Source organism: Monodelphis domestica, chromosome 2, assembly GCF_027887165.1.
Source record: "Monodelphis domestica isolate mMonDom1 chromosome 2, mMonDom1.pri, whole genome shotgun sequence".
NCBI classification, from domain to species: Eukaryota; Metazoa; Chordata; class Mammalia; order Didelphimorphia; family Didelphidae; genus Monodelphis; species Monodelphis domestica.
Window position 1 is genome coordinate 158,626,822 of NC_077228.1, and position 19,235 is coordinate 158,646,056.

At 38.4% G+C, this 19,235-nt stretch overlaps 1 protein-coding gene across 1 annotated transcript in view; it reads right to left on the reverse strand.

Moving 5' to 3' along the window:
* DISC1 (DISC1 scaffold protein) overlaps positions 1–19,235 on the reverse strand; it is a 478,298-nt gene that overhangs the window by 18,168 nt on the left and 440,895 nt on the right. The window contains exon 12 of the mRNA XM_056814629.1: positions 7,497–7,779. Coding sequence (XP_056670607.1) covers positions 7,497–7,779 — 283 coding nt within the window. The remainder of the gene's footprint in view (positions 1–7,496; positions 7,780–19,235) is intronic.

A 19,235-nucleotide genomic window follows, 5' to 3' on the forward strand; every position in this document is an offset into this window, starting at 1 on the left:
TGAAAATCCAACTTATGCCTGCCTGGTGCCTTCTTCTAGTTTAAGTTATAGCTGATCTAATAGCCAACAGAATAAGAAGTATTAATCCTTAACTTTCAGAGGTCTGGTCTGATAGCCCTCCATAATATTTGACTATAGCTTAATGAACAGTAGATATGATAGGGTACCGATTGTTAATTTATTCATTGGGGGATCCCCAGACCAAAATGCATATACCTTAGCTAATCCTGGGAAGGAGACCTTGCTACTTTTGGAAAGGTCCAATCACTGTCTTGGATAAGAGAGTTAGACCTGGAGTCATGAAGAACTGAGATTAAATCTCTCCTCAGACACTATCTAGCTCTTGCTAACTGTGTAACCTTGTGCAAGTCACTGAAATATCTCTGCCTCAGTTTCCTCATTTATAAAATGAGAATAATAATAATACTTATTTCCCAGGGTTGGTGTGAAATTAAAATGAGATAATTATAAAATGTTTTGTAAACCCTAAAGCATTATGTTAACTATTTTTATAACCATTGAATAAGGGGGAAACTGGGTAGCTCAGTGGATTGAGAGCCAGGTCTAGAGACAGGAGGTCCTAGGTTCAAATCTCAAATCTGGCCTCAGACACTTCTCAGCTGTGTGATCCTGGGCAAGTCACTTAACCCCTACTGGCTAGCCCTTATCACTCTTCTGCCTTGGAACCATTACTCAGTATTGATTCCAAGACAGAAAGTAAAGGTTTAAAAAAAATCATTGAATAAATTTATTTCTAAGTCTTTTCCTTTTCTCCCAGAGGAAAATGGTCTCCCTTTTCAGAATTTATTGTGTTTTGCTTAAGATTTTTCATTTGCCTCATAATATTTTAATATATATTATGTTTTCCTATGTATCCCCCTCTTCCCCCAACCATTAAATTGTGGTTAATTGGTTAGTTGTTGTCCTTCATACTTGAAGTATCACCAATGTTGGGGTCAATTCACAGTGTGTTCAACTCTGGCTGATCAGACCAGCGCAAACTCGGAAGGCTCTGTCACAGGTCAGGTACAAATAGCATGTATGAATATTTAGGATAGAAATGTCTTTAAATTTGCACATCTCACATTTTTGAGCTACTGAAATTATGCTTTGTTCATAGAACCCAGAGCCTACTCCTTTGATGTGGGCATGCCAGGCTGGGTGGTCCTATGCCAATATCTCCCATGTCTCACAACTGATACCAAAATTCTTCTTTGAGACAGAAGACTGAGTTCTCAGTAAATGAACAAATATGTTATGGAGGTGTGGGAGGTAGCATTGTAACAATGTAAAGATCATTGGATCTGAGGTCAGAAAAAGTAGATTCAAATTTGGACTATGCCAAATAATAATACCCATGTGACCATTGGGCAATCAGTCCCTCTGAAATCTAGTTTTCTCTTCTGTAAAATGAGGAAAGTGGGCTAAATGTTTTCTGAGATCCCTTCTAGACCTAAATTTGTGGTCCTGTGACTAATGTTTTCCATCTTTGTAACCAGTGCAGTGCCAAGCTGGGAAATGACCCTCAATAATAAATTTTTGTTGAATTGAATTGGGCTCAATGATTATTATGCATATGCTATATCCCTCAGTAAAATATAAGCCCTAGGAAAGCTTCCCCTGTGCTGTACTTCGTATTCAATCCATAGCTATCCTGTCATTGATTACTGAAATTGGCCCATGGATCCTGGGCAGCCAAAATTTCTTTCAGTGGTAAAAGTAGTCACTAAGAATTCCCTCCTCCCCCTGCCCTGTCCACTCTCATCAGAAATGTTAAACTATTTTTAAACTATAGAAATGCCACAGTTATTCACGGTGCTCCATGGTTTAAGCACCATAAAAGTGGTTCCAGGCTCCTGGAGGAGGCATGCCAGCAGATCAGAGGAGTTTACTTCCTTCCCTTATTCCAGGCAAAGGAAACAGCAGCAAATTATTACCATGACATTGGGATGGGAGCAAAGAGGCCAACCAAACACCCCCCACCTATGGTATGCCCATGGGGGCTACATTTATGGTGAAGCCTTTCTGACCTTTCTTTCCTTTTTCTGAATGACAAGAGACAAGAGACAGAAAAATAAATTTGAGCCAATCCACAGGTAAGCAGGAAGTTACCCTGTGGTTAAAAACCAAAATATAAATATCTGAATAAGGAGGAATGATGAAAATCATTTGATCCAATCGCTTGTCTCTAGACTTATAACAATTCCCATTTTCTAGATGAGGAACCCAAAATCCAGAAAAAAATCCCCAAAGCCACATACCTGGAATTGTCCTCCCATATGAAATTTACTCCCACCTCACCTGACCGTCTTCTATTCTGTTTCTTAATTCTGCTAATGCTTTGCTTTCCATATGAAACCTTTCTTGTTCTTTCCAGCTGCCTTTGTCATTATCTTACATTTATTCTTAGGTCATCTTATATTTGTTTTGTATATGCTGATATTATATATAAGCAGTCTCCAATAGAATATAAGCTCCATTAGGTCATGGACTGTTTAAAATTTACCGTGTTTTCATATTCCAGAGCCTGGCACAAGGTTGATGTTTAATAAGTGATTAAAAATTGACTGATGGCTGGTAAGTGAAGTGGGTACTAGAACCCAGGTCTGTATTTGTGAGGAAGAGAACTATTTTGTGGTTTGGAATTCCTTTCTCAGAAATGAGAGACATTCTTCTTTTGCTGACTACAGGCAGTCTTACTGAGGGAAATGAGCAAACTGTAGCTGCTGCCACCCCCATCCCCTTTCCTCTCCCTTTCTAACCACCTTCCTCCCCCTCAAAAATCCTTGGGTAGTCAAGAATCTGGGTAAATAGAGCCTGGCTGTTTATGGATCATTTACTATTTATTTAATAATTCAGTTACACAGAGAATTTTCTTCACATGCTCCTCTAATATCATGCTCCAGTGACCATTCCTGTCTCTTCCCAGGATGCCTTTTGGTTTAGGTAAGAAGGACTTTTTGCTAGGAATTCCTGGCTCGGAGTGGGTTGGGAGTGAGGCACAGTTGGGAAGACAGAAGAATGAATGTCACTGTCCTGAAGCATAATGTGAACAGAGTCTATTATGTAATCAAAGCAAAGGCAAGGCAGGCAAGAGACAGGAAAGACAGCTTTAAGTAGATATTGTGACCCGAAGGACCACAAATACAAAAGAGAGACTCTGCAGCAGGGAAACTTGGTTCTTTACTTTCCCAAGCTCCATCCTGGCCCCATGCAATATCTGCAAGGGCAAAATAGCAGAGCCAACACTGTCTGATTGTTTCCACAGCTCAGCCCTTTGAGACACTTGGAGAAAAGGCACAGTGAAATGACAAAAGAGAGCTATCCCATGTGGGGAAGGGAAGAAAGGACTTGATCAAGCACAGAGGCAGTAAGGCTCACTCCACAGACCAACACAAGCTTGTGGGCCATTATGTACCACTGCTAACTCTCACTTGGTCTTGGTATGCCTAACTGTAAAATGGGTAAAGACACCAAACAACTATACCAAGATATTAAGGGAAATCGATATTTAAAGAGGACAAAGTAGAAAAACAGAAAGTAATTTTAAAAAATCTTTACTAGCCATAAAAAGTAGGATAAAGATTATTTAAACTGGAAGAAAGAGTAATGATTTTTTATTCTCCCCAAGTCCCCATCTCCTTTTCTGTTGTTGTTGTTGCCTGTACTGGGGCACTAACTTGGCTTCTTAGACACTACTCTTTCCTGGTCTTCCCCAATATGATGGCCCTTTCTGTGCTATCATCTCTCTCCACACAGTGACCTCCAGGATTATGCCTTAGGTTTTCTGTTTTATATACATTATTCTGTGGAGCTCTGCTGTACTTCTCCAGGCTCCATCATTATCTCTATGTAGATAACTCCCCAAACTTAAATATCCAGCTCTAACCTCTCTCTATAACCCTTGTCCTACCATCACAAACTACCCTTTGGACTGTTCTGCATGGCTGTCCCATCAACCTCTCTAGCTCAAAATATATCAGACTAAATTTATTCCCTTCATTCCTAAACCTTTACACTTTCTGGGAATCTTAGAGATGAGGCACTAAGGTCTACAGATTCTTAGAAAGAAACTGAGAACTTTAAGGGGGAAAGTTTTTGCCTTAGCTAACAACTGAAGATAATGTCTATAGAAGGGGTAACAAATTTTGGAAGGGAAGACCTAGTTTAAAAGACTGGTGTTTGAGAATGAGGTTTTTGGTCTTTATTTTGTCTTTTTGGAACCACAGATTAAACTATAAGAATAATGGGCTCTGAGTAAGGGATGGAGTATACCTATGAAGGGAGGAGTTTGCCTAGATCCTTTAAATCTAATCTAAAGCACCTTAAATTGAAAAGGAGGGAGCTGTAATTGAAAAAAAAATTCTCTGCCACTTCTCTATTCTCCTTTTATTATATATGTATATATATTGCATGTATATAAACATATATGTTGCTATTATTGTTGAGTCTTTTTTTAGTTATGTCTGACTTTTGGAGGATTTTCTTCGCAAGGATACAGGAGTGGTTTGTCAATTCCTTCTCTGGCTCTTTTCAGAGATGAGAAACCTGAGGCAAACAAGGTAAGTGTTTTGCCCAGGGGTCACATAGCTAGTAAATTTCTGAGGCCAGATTTGAACTCATAAAGATGAGTCTTTCTGATTCCATGCCAAGCACTATATCTACTATACCACCTTGCTGTCTTAAAATGTTATTTGTGTGGCTATATATGTGTGTGTGTGTGTGTGTGTGTGTGTGTATGAGATATACAAATTGCATATTTGCATATAAAATGTTTTTATAGATAGCATATATTTATTCATTTAGAATATTTTCCCATGGTTACATGATTCATGATTTTTCCCACCCCTTTTCCCTCTCTCCTCCCAAAGCTGACAAGCAATTCCACTGGCTTATACATGTATCATTGATATATCATATGTCAAAGTATCCCAAGAGCCTTAGCAGGTTTTAATTATATGGGATCAATATATATATATATATATATATAGCTGCACATGACACATATATGGCAAGATGTATTACATGTGTATACACATGTGTATGCATATATGTTTATTTCTGTTTGATTTTAGACAAGTAACTTCATTGATAGAAGGAGTCTCTGGTAAAGACTCCTATCAAAGCAGACCAACAACTTTGAACCTTATTAAGAAGGTTGCCTGGGAGGCACTGAGAGTTTACAAAACGTTCAGGCAATTTAAGTGACAGATGAAAGACTTGAAACTGAATTTTCTTTACCTTGATGCAACCATAACCCCTTTTCACAAATGATGAAGTGGAGGCCCAGAAAAATTCAGTGAGTTCTCCATGGCCACACAGAGAGGAAATGGTGGAGCCAGCTGGGATTCAAACCAAAATCCTCTGCCAGATTCCAGCTTTGCCAAAGCTGACTCTCAAACTAGTCAGGCCCAGGGAAGCTTAGTTCCCTTCAGAAATCCCATAAAAGAATCAACTTATTTCCTGGAAGTTTGGAAACAAGTTGTGGTTGATTGCTTTCCAGACCTAACCCTTCAAACAGAAAACTGGGGTGCCATATCCACCAGGGGCTTGACAAACTTGAGGTGTTCTTAAGTAAAATAAAATAAACTTTACAGACATTTTAGCCATAAGACTATCTTTGAGTGCCCAGATTTCTTTCAGTGACTAAATGCTTATTTCCAAATATTAAAATGAAGAACAAGAACAGCTTTAGAATGAGACCCCTGGCTATCATTTCCCTTCTGTTTCTTGAGTCTTTTTGAATCCCATGAGCCAAATGCAAATTGAATTTTCCATTATTCAGTGTTCTCTCTTATTTGGCCTTGTTCTTCTGGTCTCAGGAGGAAACAAGCCATAGAGAATAGGAAAATTTTTGAGAGACCTATAACCACTAAAACGCCCCTGAGCCAGTGATTTCTGATTTAATATCGGCTGGGTTTTGATTACTCTGGTTTGTAAGATGGCAAAAGCAGCTCTAACCTCCTTTAGGACGGCCTTTCCCCTTCTCTCCTTCACCCAGATATAACCCTTCCCTTATACCCTAAGGGAGAAGGGAGCTCCTCCTTCTATGAGGTAGGGGGAGTTATAATGATAGAGCATTTCCCACCCAGATGCCTTTGGACTTCATAATCCCAGGAATGTGATTGCCTGAAAGATTCAGCCTTGGTATTCATAGCTTATCTGTATCTTCTGGTCCTCTGATTGGAAGGCAGAGAAAAGAGCTCCTCCCAGAACCTCTATTTAGCAAGGATGCTCAGGATGGCCATCTCTTCTTTTCCTATCTTTGAACTTCTCCTCATGCCCTGAAACTGGACACCTCCCTCTCTATCTACTTTTAAATCACTTTTCTCCACCTCATTTTACAGATGAGAAACTGAGGCAAACAGGACTAAGTAACTTTCCCAGGATTACATAACTAGTAAGCGTCTGAGGCCAGACTTGAACCCAGGAAGATGAGCCTTCCTGACTCTAGGTCTGGCACTCTATCCACTGTGCCATCTAGCCTACCTGCTTCTTTGTATAAGGAGATGCTTATGATCGTTGAGGTGGATGATTCTTCTTATGTACAGATCAGATCTTACCATGTCATTTCCCATACTCAATTAATTCCAGTGGCTCCCTATTGTCTCTAGGATAAAATATAAATGCCTCTAATTTGATTTTATAACCCTTCATAATTTGGCCCAAACCCATCTTTCTAGTCTCAGTGGATATTAATCTTCATTCCTCTCTTCATCCCTTCCCCTTTCAAGAAGAAAGGCCAAAACTAGTCTTTTCTCTGTGTTTCTGTGTATACAGAAGAATCCATCTCTTATCTCTGGACTTTTGTCCTAGACATGGTGTATGCCTGAAGGATTCTCCATCCTCATCTCTGCCCCAATGAATCCCTCTCTTCTTTTAAGAAACAGCTCAAATCTGGCCTCAGACACTTCCCCAGCTATGTGACCCTGGGCAAGTCACTTGACCCCCATTGCCTAGCCCTTACCACTCTTCTTCTGCCTTGGAGCCAATATGCAGTATTGACTCCAAGAAGGAAGGTAAGGGTTTATAAAAAATAAATAAATAAAAGAAACAGCTCAAGCACTACCTCCCACACAGAGTCTTTCTCACTCCCCCTAAATGCTAGTGCCCTCTCCCTTTAACTACTTTATATTTAATTACCTTGGATTTATTATGTATATATAAAGTATAAGTACATATGTGTATTCCTGATTATAAATTCCTTGAGAAATTGATTGTTTCATTTCTATTTCTATTTATTTGTATGTCCTGCATCTAACAAAGAGTTTGGCACACAACAGGTAGTTAACAAATGCCTGATGACTAACTAATTTTGTTAGGTTTGTAATAAAGAAATTTTAATTAAAAAAAAAAGATGTGCCTGAACCAGATTTTTTAACCTAATGTGAAACCCATTTTATACTGGGTACTCCAAATTACAGTAGCCTGGTATTCCTGGAGAAACCCATCCTGGGAGAACTATTTGGTAAAGACCCTTAGATAAATCTGGGTACCTCTTTCTGTTCACAGCCATCACACTGAATGGTGGGGTACAGGATAGCCTGCCACTCTTCAGCTGGTTGACAAAAGGGTTTCAGCCCATCTTCTGAAGTTGGTCTGGGGAAGATAGATGCAGCAGGGGCAGGAGCAGGAGTAGTCATCTCTAAGTCATCTATCTGAGTCTCCTCTCCTTCTGAAGCACAGCTGCTGGCCTCCTGAAGTTGGAAACCCTGGATGAAGAGCTGACAAGCTTCCAAATCAGCTTCCCACACTCTTTCTAGTAGCTGACTCCTGGAGCTGAAACGATGCCAATGGAGAAACAACATGCACACACACACACACATGCACACAGAGATTAGGAATGATGGGGTGGGTGTCAAATGAAGTCCATACCCCTGTGCTCCTCTACCCCATAAGAGGGCTGGCTGCCTAATGATCCCCAATAGGGATTTACTTGATTTCAAATCATATCTCTGATACTTAATACCAGCGTGACCTGGGCAAATCACTTTAATATCCTATAACTCAATTATCGAATCGATAAAATCAGGGAGTTGGAAAGATAGCCTCCAAGGTTCCTTCCAGCTATAGTCGATGCTTCTGTGACCTGTCTTTGAGGTATTCTGCTTTTATTGCTAGGTTCATTTATGATTGACTTTTTGTTTATATCAAAATTTTCTGAATTATGGTAGTATGTTAGTATTAAATAGTCAATTTTAAATTCCATAAGAAGGTTCCCTTAGCTTTTAAAAAAAAAGATATCTAAAAGATGGGTTGTATAAATCTTTTTATTTACCCAAAAGATTTTTCTTGAAGCAAAGATGTCTGCCTATCTATTTGTCTGCTTATCTATCTTCTCTCTATCATCAATCCATCTGTCTGCCTATCATCTGTCTATTTAACTGTCTGGGTATCTACCTATCATCCATCTATATATCTGTCTGTCTGTCTGTCTATCTATCATCCATCTATCTATCTGTGTCTGTCTGTCTGTCTATCTATCATACATCTATCATATAGCAATCTATCTGTCTATATATCATATATATATTATATATATATATACATATGTATATATATATATATATATATGTCTGCCTTATTTTGAAAGGAAGATGGAAGGAATCCTGGAGGAAGCCTGGCACGTTTTAAGCAGAATTTTGTGATGTTATGATCATCTTAACAAAAACCAAATTTAAGTTTCCAAATCATCTCCAAAAATCATCTCATGCTGTATCAAGCCAAAGTTTGGCAAATTAATTTGGGAATGGGTAGGGTGTTATGTGCTCTTTGGTGAACCTCAGAAAATGATGAAATTGCAAACCTTTATATATGTATATACATATGTATCTATATGCCTATATCTATTTTCTGTCATATTTATACATGTTTATCTTTCTATATGTCTATATGTCTTCATCCACCTATCTGTCTATCTATCATCTATTTATATATGTATATACATAGAGAAGGCAGCTGAATGGTGTAGTGTGCAGACACTGGGCTTGGAGCCAGGAAGATATGAGTTCACATTTGGCCTCAAATACTTACTAGCTGTGTGATCCAGGGCACGTTACTTAACCCCTATCAGCTTTGGTTCCTCATCTGAAAATGGGGACACACTAGAAAAGGAAATGGCAAACCATTCCACTATCTTTGCCAAGAAAACTGCATGGGCAAGTCCATGGGGTCATTGTAGAATCAGACATGAAAATGAATGACAATAAATATATACACATATTTGTTAGTTATTACAAAGTAACCAAGGATGACTTCATGAATTACAAACATAATATTATTAGAGGTGAAAAAAGTGACAGATTGAGTCATAGGACCTGATTTTGAATCTTGGTTCTCCTTTTTGGGAGTGATGTGATGATCTTGGGCAGTCACTTCCCCCGAAAGGGCCAAGGGGTTCCTAAGCTGTTGAAGGATGGGGTGGGCTAACCATCTCTAAAGACCATTCCCTCTCTGATCCTAGGATAGGGGGTTTAGGCTCAAATGACCATTATAGTTGCCATCTCTAATGCAGGGTACACCACTTGATTACATAATTTTTTATATTGCTCTTCAGGCATTCAAGTCTTCACCCATCACTAGATTGTAAGCTCCATGAAAGCAGATATGGTGACTTTTGCTTTTTTTGTATTCCAAACAACAAACAGCCACACATGGTAGGAATTCAATTGGAACTAATGGGATTGGATTGATTTTGTCCCTGAAATGATGGGTGCGGCTATGTTTCCCAACAACTTTTTCAAAGAGAAAAAGCTGTTCCTTCTGTAAATAATTTGCTACTAATCATTTAATTACTCTAACTTTATGCCTTCAAGACAGAAACTATTCTGGAAAGGAGGGAAGATGGAAGGAATCCTAGAGGAAGCCTGCCATGTTATAAACATAATTTTGGGATATACGTGCAGTTACAACTATTTGAACAAAAGCTGAAGTGGAGCCTCCAAAATCATCTCATCTTGGCTGCATCAAGCCAAGGTTCTGCAAAATAATTAGGGGGTGGGGAGGGTGCTTTGTGCTCTATGGTGAGAGAAACACAGAGGCAGAAAATTATAAAATTACAGTGCTTTATGATGGCCTACTTAATACTTTCTTCAGGCTGTGGTTTTTAAAAATTTCAACTTGTTGCATCTGTTTTTGTTCAACTAAATAGTGGTTGATTTCACATTCTTTAGAAACTTTGCTTTTTCATGCATAGGACAGTAATTGTTTTGTTAGTAATAAATCCCTCAAATGAGTGACTCACTGCTACTTGGGGCTAGGAGAGCCACGGTGGGGATTTTCAATGCCCTGTACTCTACTGGCCAGGGCTGTAGCTTCAAGCAGCAATATCTGGAAGAGTTCACATGTGGGTAACTGAGATTTAGCCTCTTGGCTAGCTCGCTGGGATAGGATTGCTTGTCCAAGGTAAAATATGCCATGAGATCTTCTGACTGTGGCTTGAATCCTAATAGGGAATTATGCTAACAAAAGGTAGAAGAGCCAAGGCAGATGCTGCTGTGAAAGACCATGCTCTATCCAGTAAATATCCTACTCTATAAACCAAATAAACTTTCTTTCTTTTTTGCCTAGACAATAATTCTTGCTAGATGCTGGTCAAGACTCAAATGTAACCAACAGGCATATAATAAGGCAGTATGATGTCATGAAAGGGGCAACTGAATTTGGGATCCCCACCCCAAATTCAGGATCAAATTCCAACTCTGCTACTTGCTTGCTCTCTGTGACTTTGGACAAGTTACTCCATCCTCTGAGGATATTAGATTTCTCATATAAAATGAGGGTGTTGGACCAGATTGCATCTTCATCTTTCTGATTTATAGGGGGAAACTGTCTTCTTATTTTAATTAAGAACTTATTTAGCTCACAGTTTTTTTCTATGAATCATTTTTCCCAACAAACCTATGGAGATAGGTCTCCAGACATTGGATGCACAGACTTTCATTGGCTCTGTATTTAAGTCTTTCTAGCTGGTAAGACAAGTCATTCGATAAGTAACCAAGACAAGCTCCCAGAACTTTTATTACACTGACATGGATGTGGGGAATGTAGTCATCTCTATTCCAGGGTAGGATTTTGGTAGAGCATAAGATATTTCTCTCATTAATACATCAAAAAAATTTAACTTATCTGACTATGAAACTTAGTTTTTTAGGGTCAGTTAGGTGACTCAGTGAATAGAGAGCCAGGCCTGGAGATGGAAAGTCCTGAGTTCAAATCTGTCCTTAGACATTTCCTAGCTGTGTGACCCTGAGCAAATCACTTAAGCCGCATTGCCTATCTCTTCTCACTCCTTCAGCCTTGGAACAAATATATGATTCTACAATAGAAAATAGGGGCTTAAAAATTATTTTGTCAGACCATTCACAATGAACTGGCACTAAGCAAGGAGGTAAATGATAAGTAAATGTTTGCTAGGATTATGGAAAGATAAACTTCAAGAAAGGTTTAAATGGGGAGTAGCTGGGTATCTCAGTGGATTGAGAATCAGGCCTAGAGACAGGAGGTCCTAGGTTCAAATATGGCCTTAGACACTTCCTAGCTATGTGACCCTGGGCAAGTCACTTGACCCCCATTGCCTAGCCCTTACCACTCTTCTGCCTTGGAATCAATACACAGTATTAATTCCAAGATGGAAGGTAAGGGCTTAAAAAAAAAAAGGATTAAATGAAAGAATTTTTCTAGTGTGCTGTAATGGAAAGAATACTACCCTATAATTAGGGTACATGGATCTGCATCCATTACTGGTGTGATGTCCAGGAAAATTACTTAACATGATAGGTTCTTGGTTTCCTCCTTTATAAAATCATGATCAGAAAGTCTCTCCAACTCTAAAACTCTGTTCCTACTGATGGTGAAGTTCTGCACATATTCATATTTTAAAAGATGGTAGATTATAGAGAAAGAGCCTAAGATTTTAAATCATGAAGACTGAGTCTAAATCCCTCCATTGATATTTACTAGGTGTGTTACCCTGGAAAGTCACTTATACTCTCTAGGCCTCAGTTTCCCAATCTGAAAAAATAAGAACAATAATATCTGTAGCATCTACCTTGTTGTAAGGATCAAGTGAGATAATGGGAAGAATTCTGAATATCTGAAAACAGTATACAAATACTAGCTATGATTATGATGTGGCAGCATGGTGCAATATGAGGAACTAACTAGGTGGTTCAGTGAATAAAGTGCCAAATCTTCAGTCAGAAAGACTCCACTTCATGAGTTCAAATCTGGCATCAGACACTTACTAGCTGTGTTGACCTTGGGGCAATTCACTTGGCCCATTTGCCTTAGTTGCCTCATCTATAAAATGAACTTGGAGAAGAAAATGGCAAGCAATTCCAGTGTCTTTGCCAAGAAAACTCCAGATGGGGTCAGGAAGAGTTGGACAAGACAAACAATTCAACAACAATGGTATAAGGGAAAGAGAGAAGACTTAGAGCCAAGTTCTATCTCTGCTGATTGACCTCAACCAAGTCATTTAACTTCTCTATATTCCAGGTAACTCTCTAAGACTTGCAGAAGTGTTGCTGATATATGTTGGTAGAAAAGGTTTCCCCACCAGGTTTCGTTTCCACCATTGAAATTAGAGGCCTGATCCTCACACACACACACACACACACACACACACACACACACACACACACACACAAGTTAATTTGATATCAAGCTTAAGACTTGCACTGAACCCCAATACACAACTGTGCCTCTCAGTGAAATTCACAAAAACACAAAACTAACTTGTCTGGGGCACTCAGAGGTTAAATAAGTTGCTTCCATTTTACAGATGAAGAAAATGAGATATTTATGGTTTAATTTTGGAGTTTTGTTTATTTATGAGTTTGCTCTTACAACAATGACCAATATGGAATTGCGTTTTGCATGATAATAAAATGAAATAAATAAATACTTCTTGGAAAAAAAATGAGACTCTAAGATGTTCTGGATCTTGCCCAGAGTCACAAAAATAAGCATGATACAAGATACAAGGGAATGTCTGAGAAAGTACTTGAACATGTAAAATTGAGATTTGAACTCTGGACTCCATTCCCCAGGAGTCCTTGCTAGCTCCCAGAATGCCCTCTAATCTCATTGAATTCTCACCTGGGAGGAGAGCAAAATTTTATTTAAAGGGTCTTCCCCGTAGGTGGGGTCTTTTTACTTCCTGGCTCCGCTGGCAAACAGACGTGCCTCATGATGTGAGTGAAATTTTGGGTGGGCCTTATGGCCCACTTGGCACCTGCCTTTTCTTACTTGTATATTCTTAAATTCTCAACCTTTAATAAACCTCATAAAATATAATATTCCTTGCAGAGAGAAACTAATTTCTACCTGCCTCAGTCTCCCCTAAATTTTAACTGTTACAAACATAGTCCTTCCTGCATTCATCATTCTAGATGAAAAATCTATATTGCCCAAACTTTGACATTTAATTGCCTGGTCAGTCCCACTAAAAAGTAATTCATCAGTACATCTTAGATGAATTCTGAAGACAGACAATATACTATATAAGGTTTACATCTAGGAAATTAAAGTACTTTCAGAGATCCAAATTTGTACTGTAAAAGCCCAGGTCTTCAAAATCAATGAATGATGGATTTTTTTTTTCATTTTTGGTTTAGGTCTATGATTTTATTGGGGCAATTAGGTGGTGCAGTAAATAGAGTGACAAGCCTGAAATCAAAAAGATTCATCTTCCTAAGTTCAAATCTGGCCTCAAACACATACTAGCTGTGAGACCCTGGGCAAGCCACTTCACCCTGTTTGTCTCAGTTTCCTCATCTGTAAAATGAGCAGGAAAAGGAAATGGCAAATCACTCCAGTTTCTTTGCCAAGAAAACCACAAATGGGGTTCACCAAGAGTCAGGCACAACTGAAACAACTCAACAAAACATAAGGATTAGTCTTGTAATGCCCTCTGAAGCCAAGCAAAACAATTTAAACTTTTGACTGCATCACCCAGTCTTCCAATATGAAGTTTCTCTTACCTGTCCAGCTCTTTCCCCCTTTTCATATAGTCAATGTTCTAGCAAAAGTGAACAATTTCTATTTGTCCTACTCTTAGCTTCCTCTTCCATACCTTGATGACCTTACTCATATATTCTCTCATAATTGGAATAAGTTACCATAGACACTTACCATGCCCAAGTATCTCACCTCTCTCCCAAGACCTCAGTTTCTTCATTTATCCTCTCTTTCTCATCTGACTCCTAATGTCTTCACACTAGCTATATTATGTTCCTGACTTCCCTCAAGGCCCCAATCAGATATCACCTTCTCAGTTGTAAATCTTGAAATTTCTCAGACTTGTGAATGTTAAAAATTTCCACATTGAGGAATCCTCCATTGGAACAAATTCCCTACTGGGAAACATTCCCCATTTTGATGTGAGAACTTGCCAGGATCAGAAATGGGAGGATCTCTACTCTACCCATACTTAAGATTGCTTTAGGGGAGAAAACTCCTTGCTAAACAATGAAAGTACTTGGACCCATGCTTATAATAAGGCAAGGAGTTCTTTGAGCCATGCCTGTTTTTTAGAATTGATACAATAAGATGCTAGGTACCTAAAAGGGTCGGGCAAGTTTTCTCTTAATGAGATTAGTTGACTCAGCTGTGTTTTCACTGGTTCAGACTTACTGAGGAGATTAGTCGACTTAGCAGGAATTCAGATGGGCAGTCCTTTGGAAAAGGTCTACAGTGATTGGTAAAGGTAAGGACTTAGGGGAGGTGACATAGGAGAAAAACCCCTATATAAGAAAAAGCAGAATCTCTTGAGGAAAAAAAAATCCTTTTGGAGGGTCTCTGATGAGGATCGCTTGGGAAGAATCCCTTGAGAGAGGCTCTGGGAGAAGGGAAGCTCTTGAAGGACAATCTCTAAGGAGGTCTCCTTGGAGCTCCTCTGAGAGGACTCTGTCTCTCTGGAGACTCTGGAGAGGCCCTTTGGAACAGTCTCTGGCTGGAAGGCTCTTTAAGGAGGACTCTGGCTGGAACTCTCTCTGGTGAAGTCAGCTGAGATGGAGCTGGCCTGGTGTCACTAGAATCCTTGCTTAGACAGACCTTGTGGTGAGTGTTAAAAGACTGACTGACTGATCTCTCTCTCTCTTAAGACTCAGGTCTAGGCCATGTTGGCTTAAGGCCCTTCATACTTATTTCCTTTTTCTCTCTTTCTCTCTTTTCTTTAATTCCACATTTGTATTAATTAAAATCTCTTTAAAACCCAGTTGACTTGGGTATTTGAATAATTGGGAATATTTCCCAGTAGACCACCTTATATTTGATTTAAAAACCAAGACACTGTAGTGAAACATATTTTCTGCAGTCAAATTTACTCACCCTCTCTTATATCTATCACAATTTATATCTTCCACCACTTTAACTCACTACAGTTTACAACATCACTCTTTTAACTGTTACAGTTTAAGGCCTTCAACCATTTTAAATCTAACACAGTCGAGATTTCCCCAACCCCATCTTTAGGTGAGCATCACCTCTCTCTTTCTAAATCTCTGAGTATTGTTTTATTCACTTACCCTTGTGCTAATAATAATAATGATGATAACTATAACCATAATAAAATAATTAATGTTAAATATCTAAGATTGAATATCCAGAAAGAAGTTATCTAGTGGCAAAAATTATATACACTAAGCTCACCATGTTTCATAAATTAATAGATGAAAAATCCCTGTAATTGAAGTACAAACCCTAAAGTATCTTTAAAATTCTGAAAACTAATTGAATTAGAATCAGAGCACAATCACAGATGGAATTGTTCCTCAAAATCATCCAAATATAAAATTGACCCATAAAAATTTATGACTGGTATTTTATATAGATGCTACCATACTTGATACTGTGAGTCTACACATTTCATAGAATTAAAAGCTCTCAAAATACAGAGATTTAGGGGGAACAGGATGAAGCCCTTATTATCTCTACTGTCTTGTCTGCTATTAAGAATCCTGAAGATGGTTTTTGTGAGCCTACAAAATGAGATGGGCTCATATCCCAATACGTTTTCATTTAGTTGCAAAAAGCAATCATTTTATCAACATATGCAACAATTTACCAGACATGAAACATTAAAGAACAATAATAGCACAGAGACTTGGCCCTAGGATCATATCTAGTTCAGCTCCACTGAATAGAAGTATGATAATGACAATAGAATTCAACCAACAAACTATCCTGAAACCATATAATTACCACAGACTAGACTGTTGTCCATAATCGCTTGAACACAACATCAATCCATAAAAACATCAGGACAGCATTTTTCAATGGATGGCAACATCCCAAAAACTCATTCTTTCCAAGCTAAATAAAATAAAAAACTTCCAAAGCACAGAAATCAACAACATGTGAGAACAGGATATGAAGTGCATGTTATCCTTGTTGTTCTGTCTTCCACTGGAATTGTACCAAGGATGCTATTGGTGAGTCTACAGAGAATAAGTGCATATACTAATACATTTTTTTAAAGAAGCCATCATTTTATGCTACTGTGTGATACTGTGTAGGTCATTGTATTTAAAGGAATCATAACAGATTGGCTACTCGTCCTAAGATCAATTCTATTCTGAACCCCCCCCCCCATCAATAAATATCAGAATAATATAATAGTTCTGAACTCTATTGAAAAGATGAGAATTGTGGTTTTTCAGTCACTTCCGTCATGTCCAACTCTTTGTAAACCCTTGTAGACTTTTCTTGGCAAAGATACTGGAGTCATTTACCATTTCTTTCTCTAGCTCATTTTATAGATAAGGCAACTGAAGCTAATGGGGTTAAATGACTTGCCCAGGATCAGACAATTAAAAAAAATAAAAACCCGTACCTTCTATCTTAGAATCAATATTGTATACTGGTTCAAAGGCAGATGAGTGCTAAGGGCTGGGCAATGGAAGTCAAGTGACTTGCCCAGGGTCACACAGCTGGAAAGTGTCTGAGGCCGGATTGGAACCCAGGACCTCCCATCTCTAGGCCTGGCTCTCAATCCACTGAGTACCATAGCTGGTACTTCACAGAAGCCCAGGAACAAAGAAGATAAGGGAGAAGATTCCATGTAAAATGCTCAGTTGGGAGATGGAGTGCTTTGTGCAGGAAATAGCAAGGAGAACTGTCTTCGATCCAAGAGCAAGTGTAGGGAAGTAAAGTAAGAAGACTAGAAAGGTAGGAAGTGGCCAAGTTACGAAGTTTAAATTCCAAATAGAAGGGTTTTATATTTGATAGTGGAAACAACAGGGAAATGACTGATGCTTTTAAAATAGATATGTGATATAATCAGACCCATGATATGTTTGTGGTAGAGATTTTGGGATCTTAAAAATGACCCCAAAGATTGACTTCTGGATCCCATAAACTTCAAAGCTATTTCATTTGGGAACTTATTCTGTATATGCTGAAAACTAACTCCTTTTATTAAGCCAAAGTAAGGAGTAGTACACCAAATATGCATGTTAATGGGCCCATTGGTGTTGAAATTTTCCACAGCAAACAACTGAAGCACAAATAGCCCTGATGTTCAGGAAGCTCTTTTCATTCCCTGGGCAACACCCGCTTCATCTTCTATTCAAAAAACCTGCTATTTTTGGAAATTTAAATGTTACTCTTCAACTTTTACTGTTTTCCTCGAAAGAAAAATTGACATAATCCTCCACTGGGAGGTGCTTTTTTTGATTGTCTCCTTTAGCATCCTTCCCAAAATGACACTTAATTGAAAAGGTATGTAAATATATGAAGGGTCTAGGGAAGTTCTTGAATTATCTGACTAAAATAGACCAGGGACTTGGGAAGTACAGGGTAAATTTTTGTCCTTTAACCTTCCCTTTTTAAAACTTTTCCATTCTAGTAAAGGCATCACCATTCTCCTTGTCACCTTTATTTGTAACTCATACTCATCCTTGATTCTTTCCTCAGTTTCTATGTTCCTACCTATAATTCTACTTTCTAAACATGTCATAGTCATCCCTTTTCTCACCTAGATTAGTTCCTTTTCAGCTGTCACTAGTAAAATTATAATAGCTTCCTAATCAGTATATTTACTTCTAGTTTCTCTTCTCTAATCTACACAATTGCCAATATCAGAGGCATGGCTTCCTTCTGCTCCATAGCTTTTTGTAGCTTTCTATTGCTCTTAGAAGAAAATTTAAAACTCCTCAGACTGATGTTTAAGGCTCTCTACCACCTAGTGTCAATCTTCCCTTCCAGGCTTATTTCACATTATTGTTCTTTCACACATTCTATATTCCACTCAAACTAGATGACTAGGCTTTCCATAAACTGATATTCCATTTCCTAACTATGCCTTTCTTTGCCCCAGCTTCTCCTTATGCCTAAAAGCATTCTCTCCTCCCATCTCCCTCTTAGAATCCTTAACTTCCTTCAAGGTTTAGCTTAGGGGTCACCTCCTATTGGAGGCTTTAGCTCATTTTTCTCAGTTAATGCCTTTCCTGCCTCCTCAAACCATCTTGTATTATTTCTCCAGGCACAAGTTGGATCCTTGCAGAAGAATGTATGTTCCTTCAGAGGAGGGACTGTTTCATTTTTTGGGTTTTTTTTTTATCCCTCCCAGGACTTAGCACAATGCCCTCATAAAGAAAGCACATAACAAATGGAAGTTGAATACTGTTTTAAAAGGTAATTTCCATGACTTGGAAACAAAGGAAGATAACGGAAAGAATAACAGGCTGGGATTTGTGATATATCAGTCGAGCTAGAACCAACAGTAAGGGTCATGTAGCCCAGCCTCCTCAGTTTAGAGATTAAGAAATTGAGACCCAGAGTAAATAATTGACTGAAAGTAATTCCAATAGTTAGAAGTTGAGCCAGGACTAGAACCCATGTATCTGAACCTCTAGTCTAGAATTCTTTCCATTACTTCAAGAGTCAGAAGAACTGGCTTCTCTTCTTGGCTTTAGGACCTTGAGAAGTCACTTAACCTCTTTGTTTTACTGCCACATTTGTAATTGTGGGCTAATAGAAACTTATCCAGCCACAGGCTCTTAAAGGCTAATTCTGAGGATCAAATAAGATAAAGTACTAGATTAAAACAGTTATCAGTATAGCTCCTAAAATCTCTAGCTACATTATTAATAAATAATTTATAAGTTTACTTAGGTTCTTCTAGAATAATATGAATGCAAATTATAAATATACGGATATATACATTTATGGGTTATGCATTTATACATATGTGTATGTATATGTATGTGTGTGTGTATATATATATATAT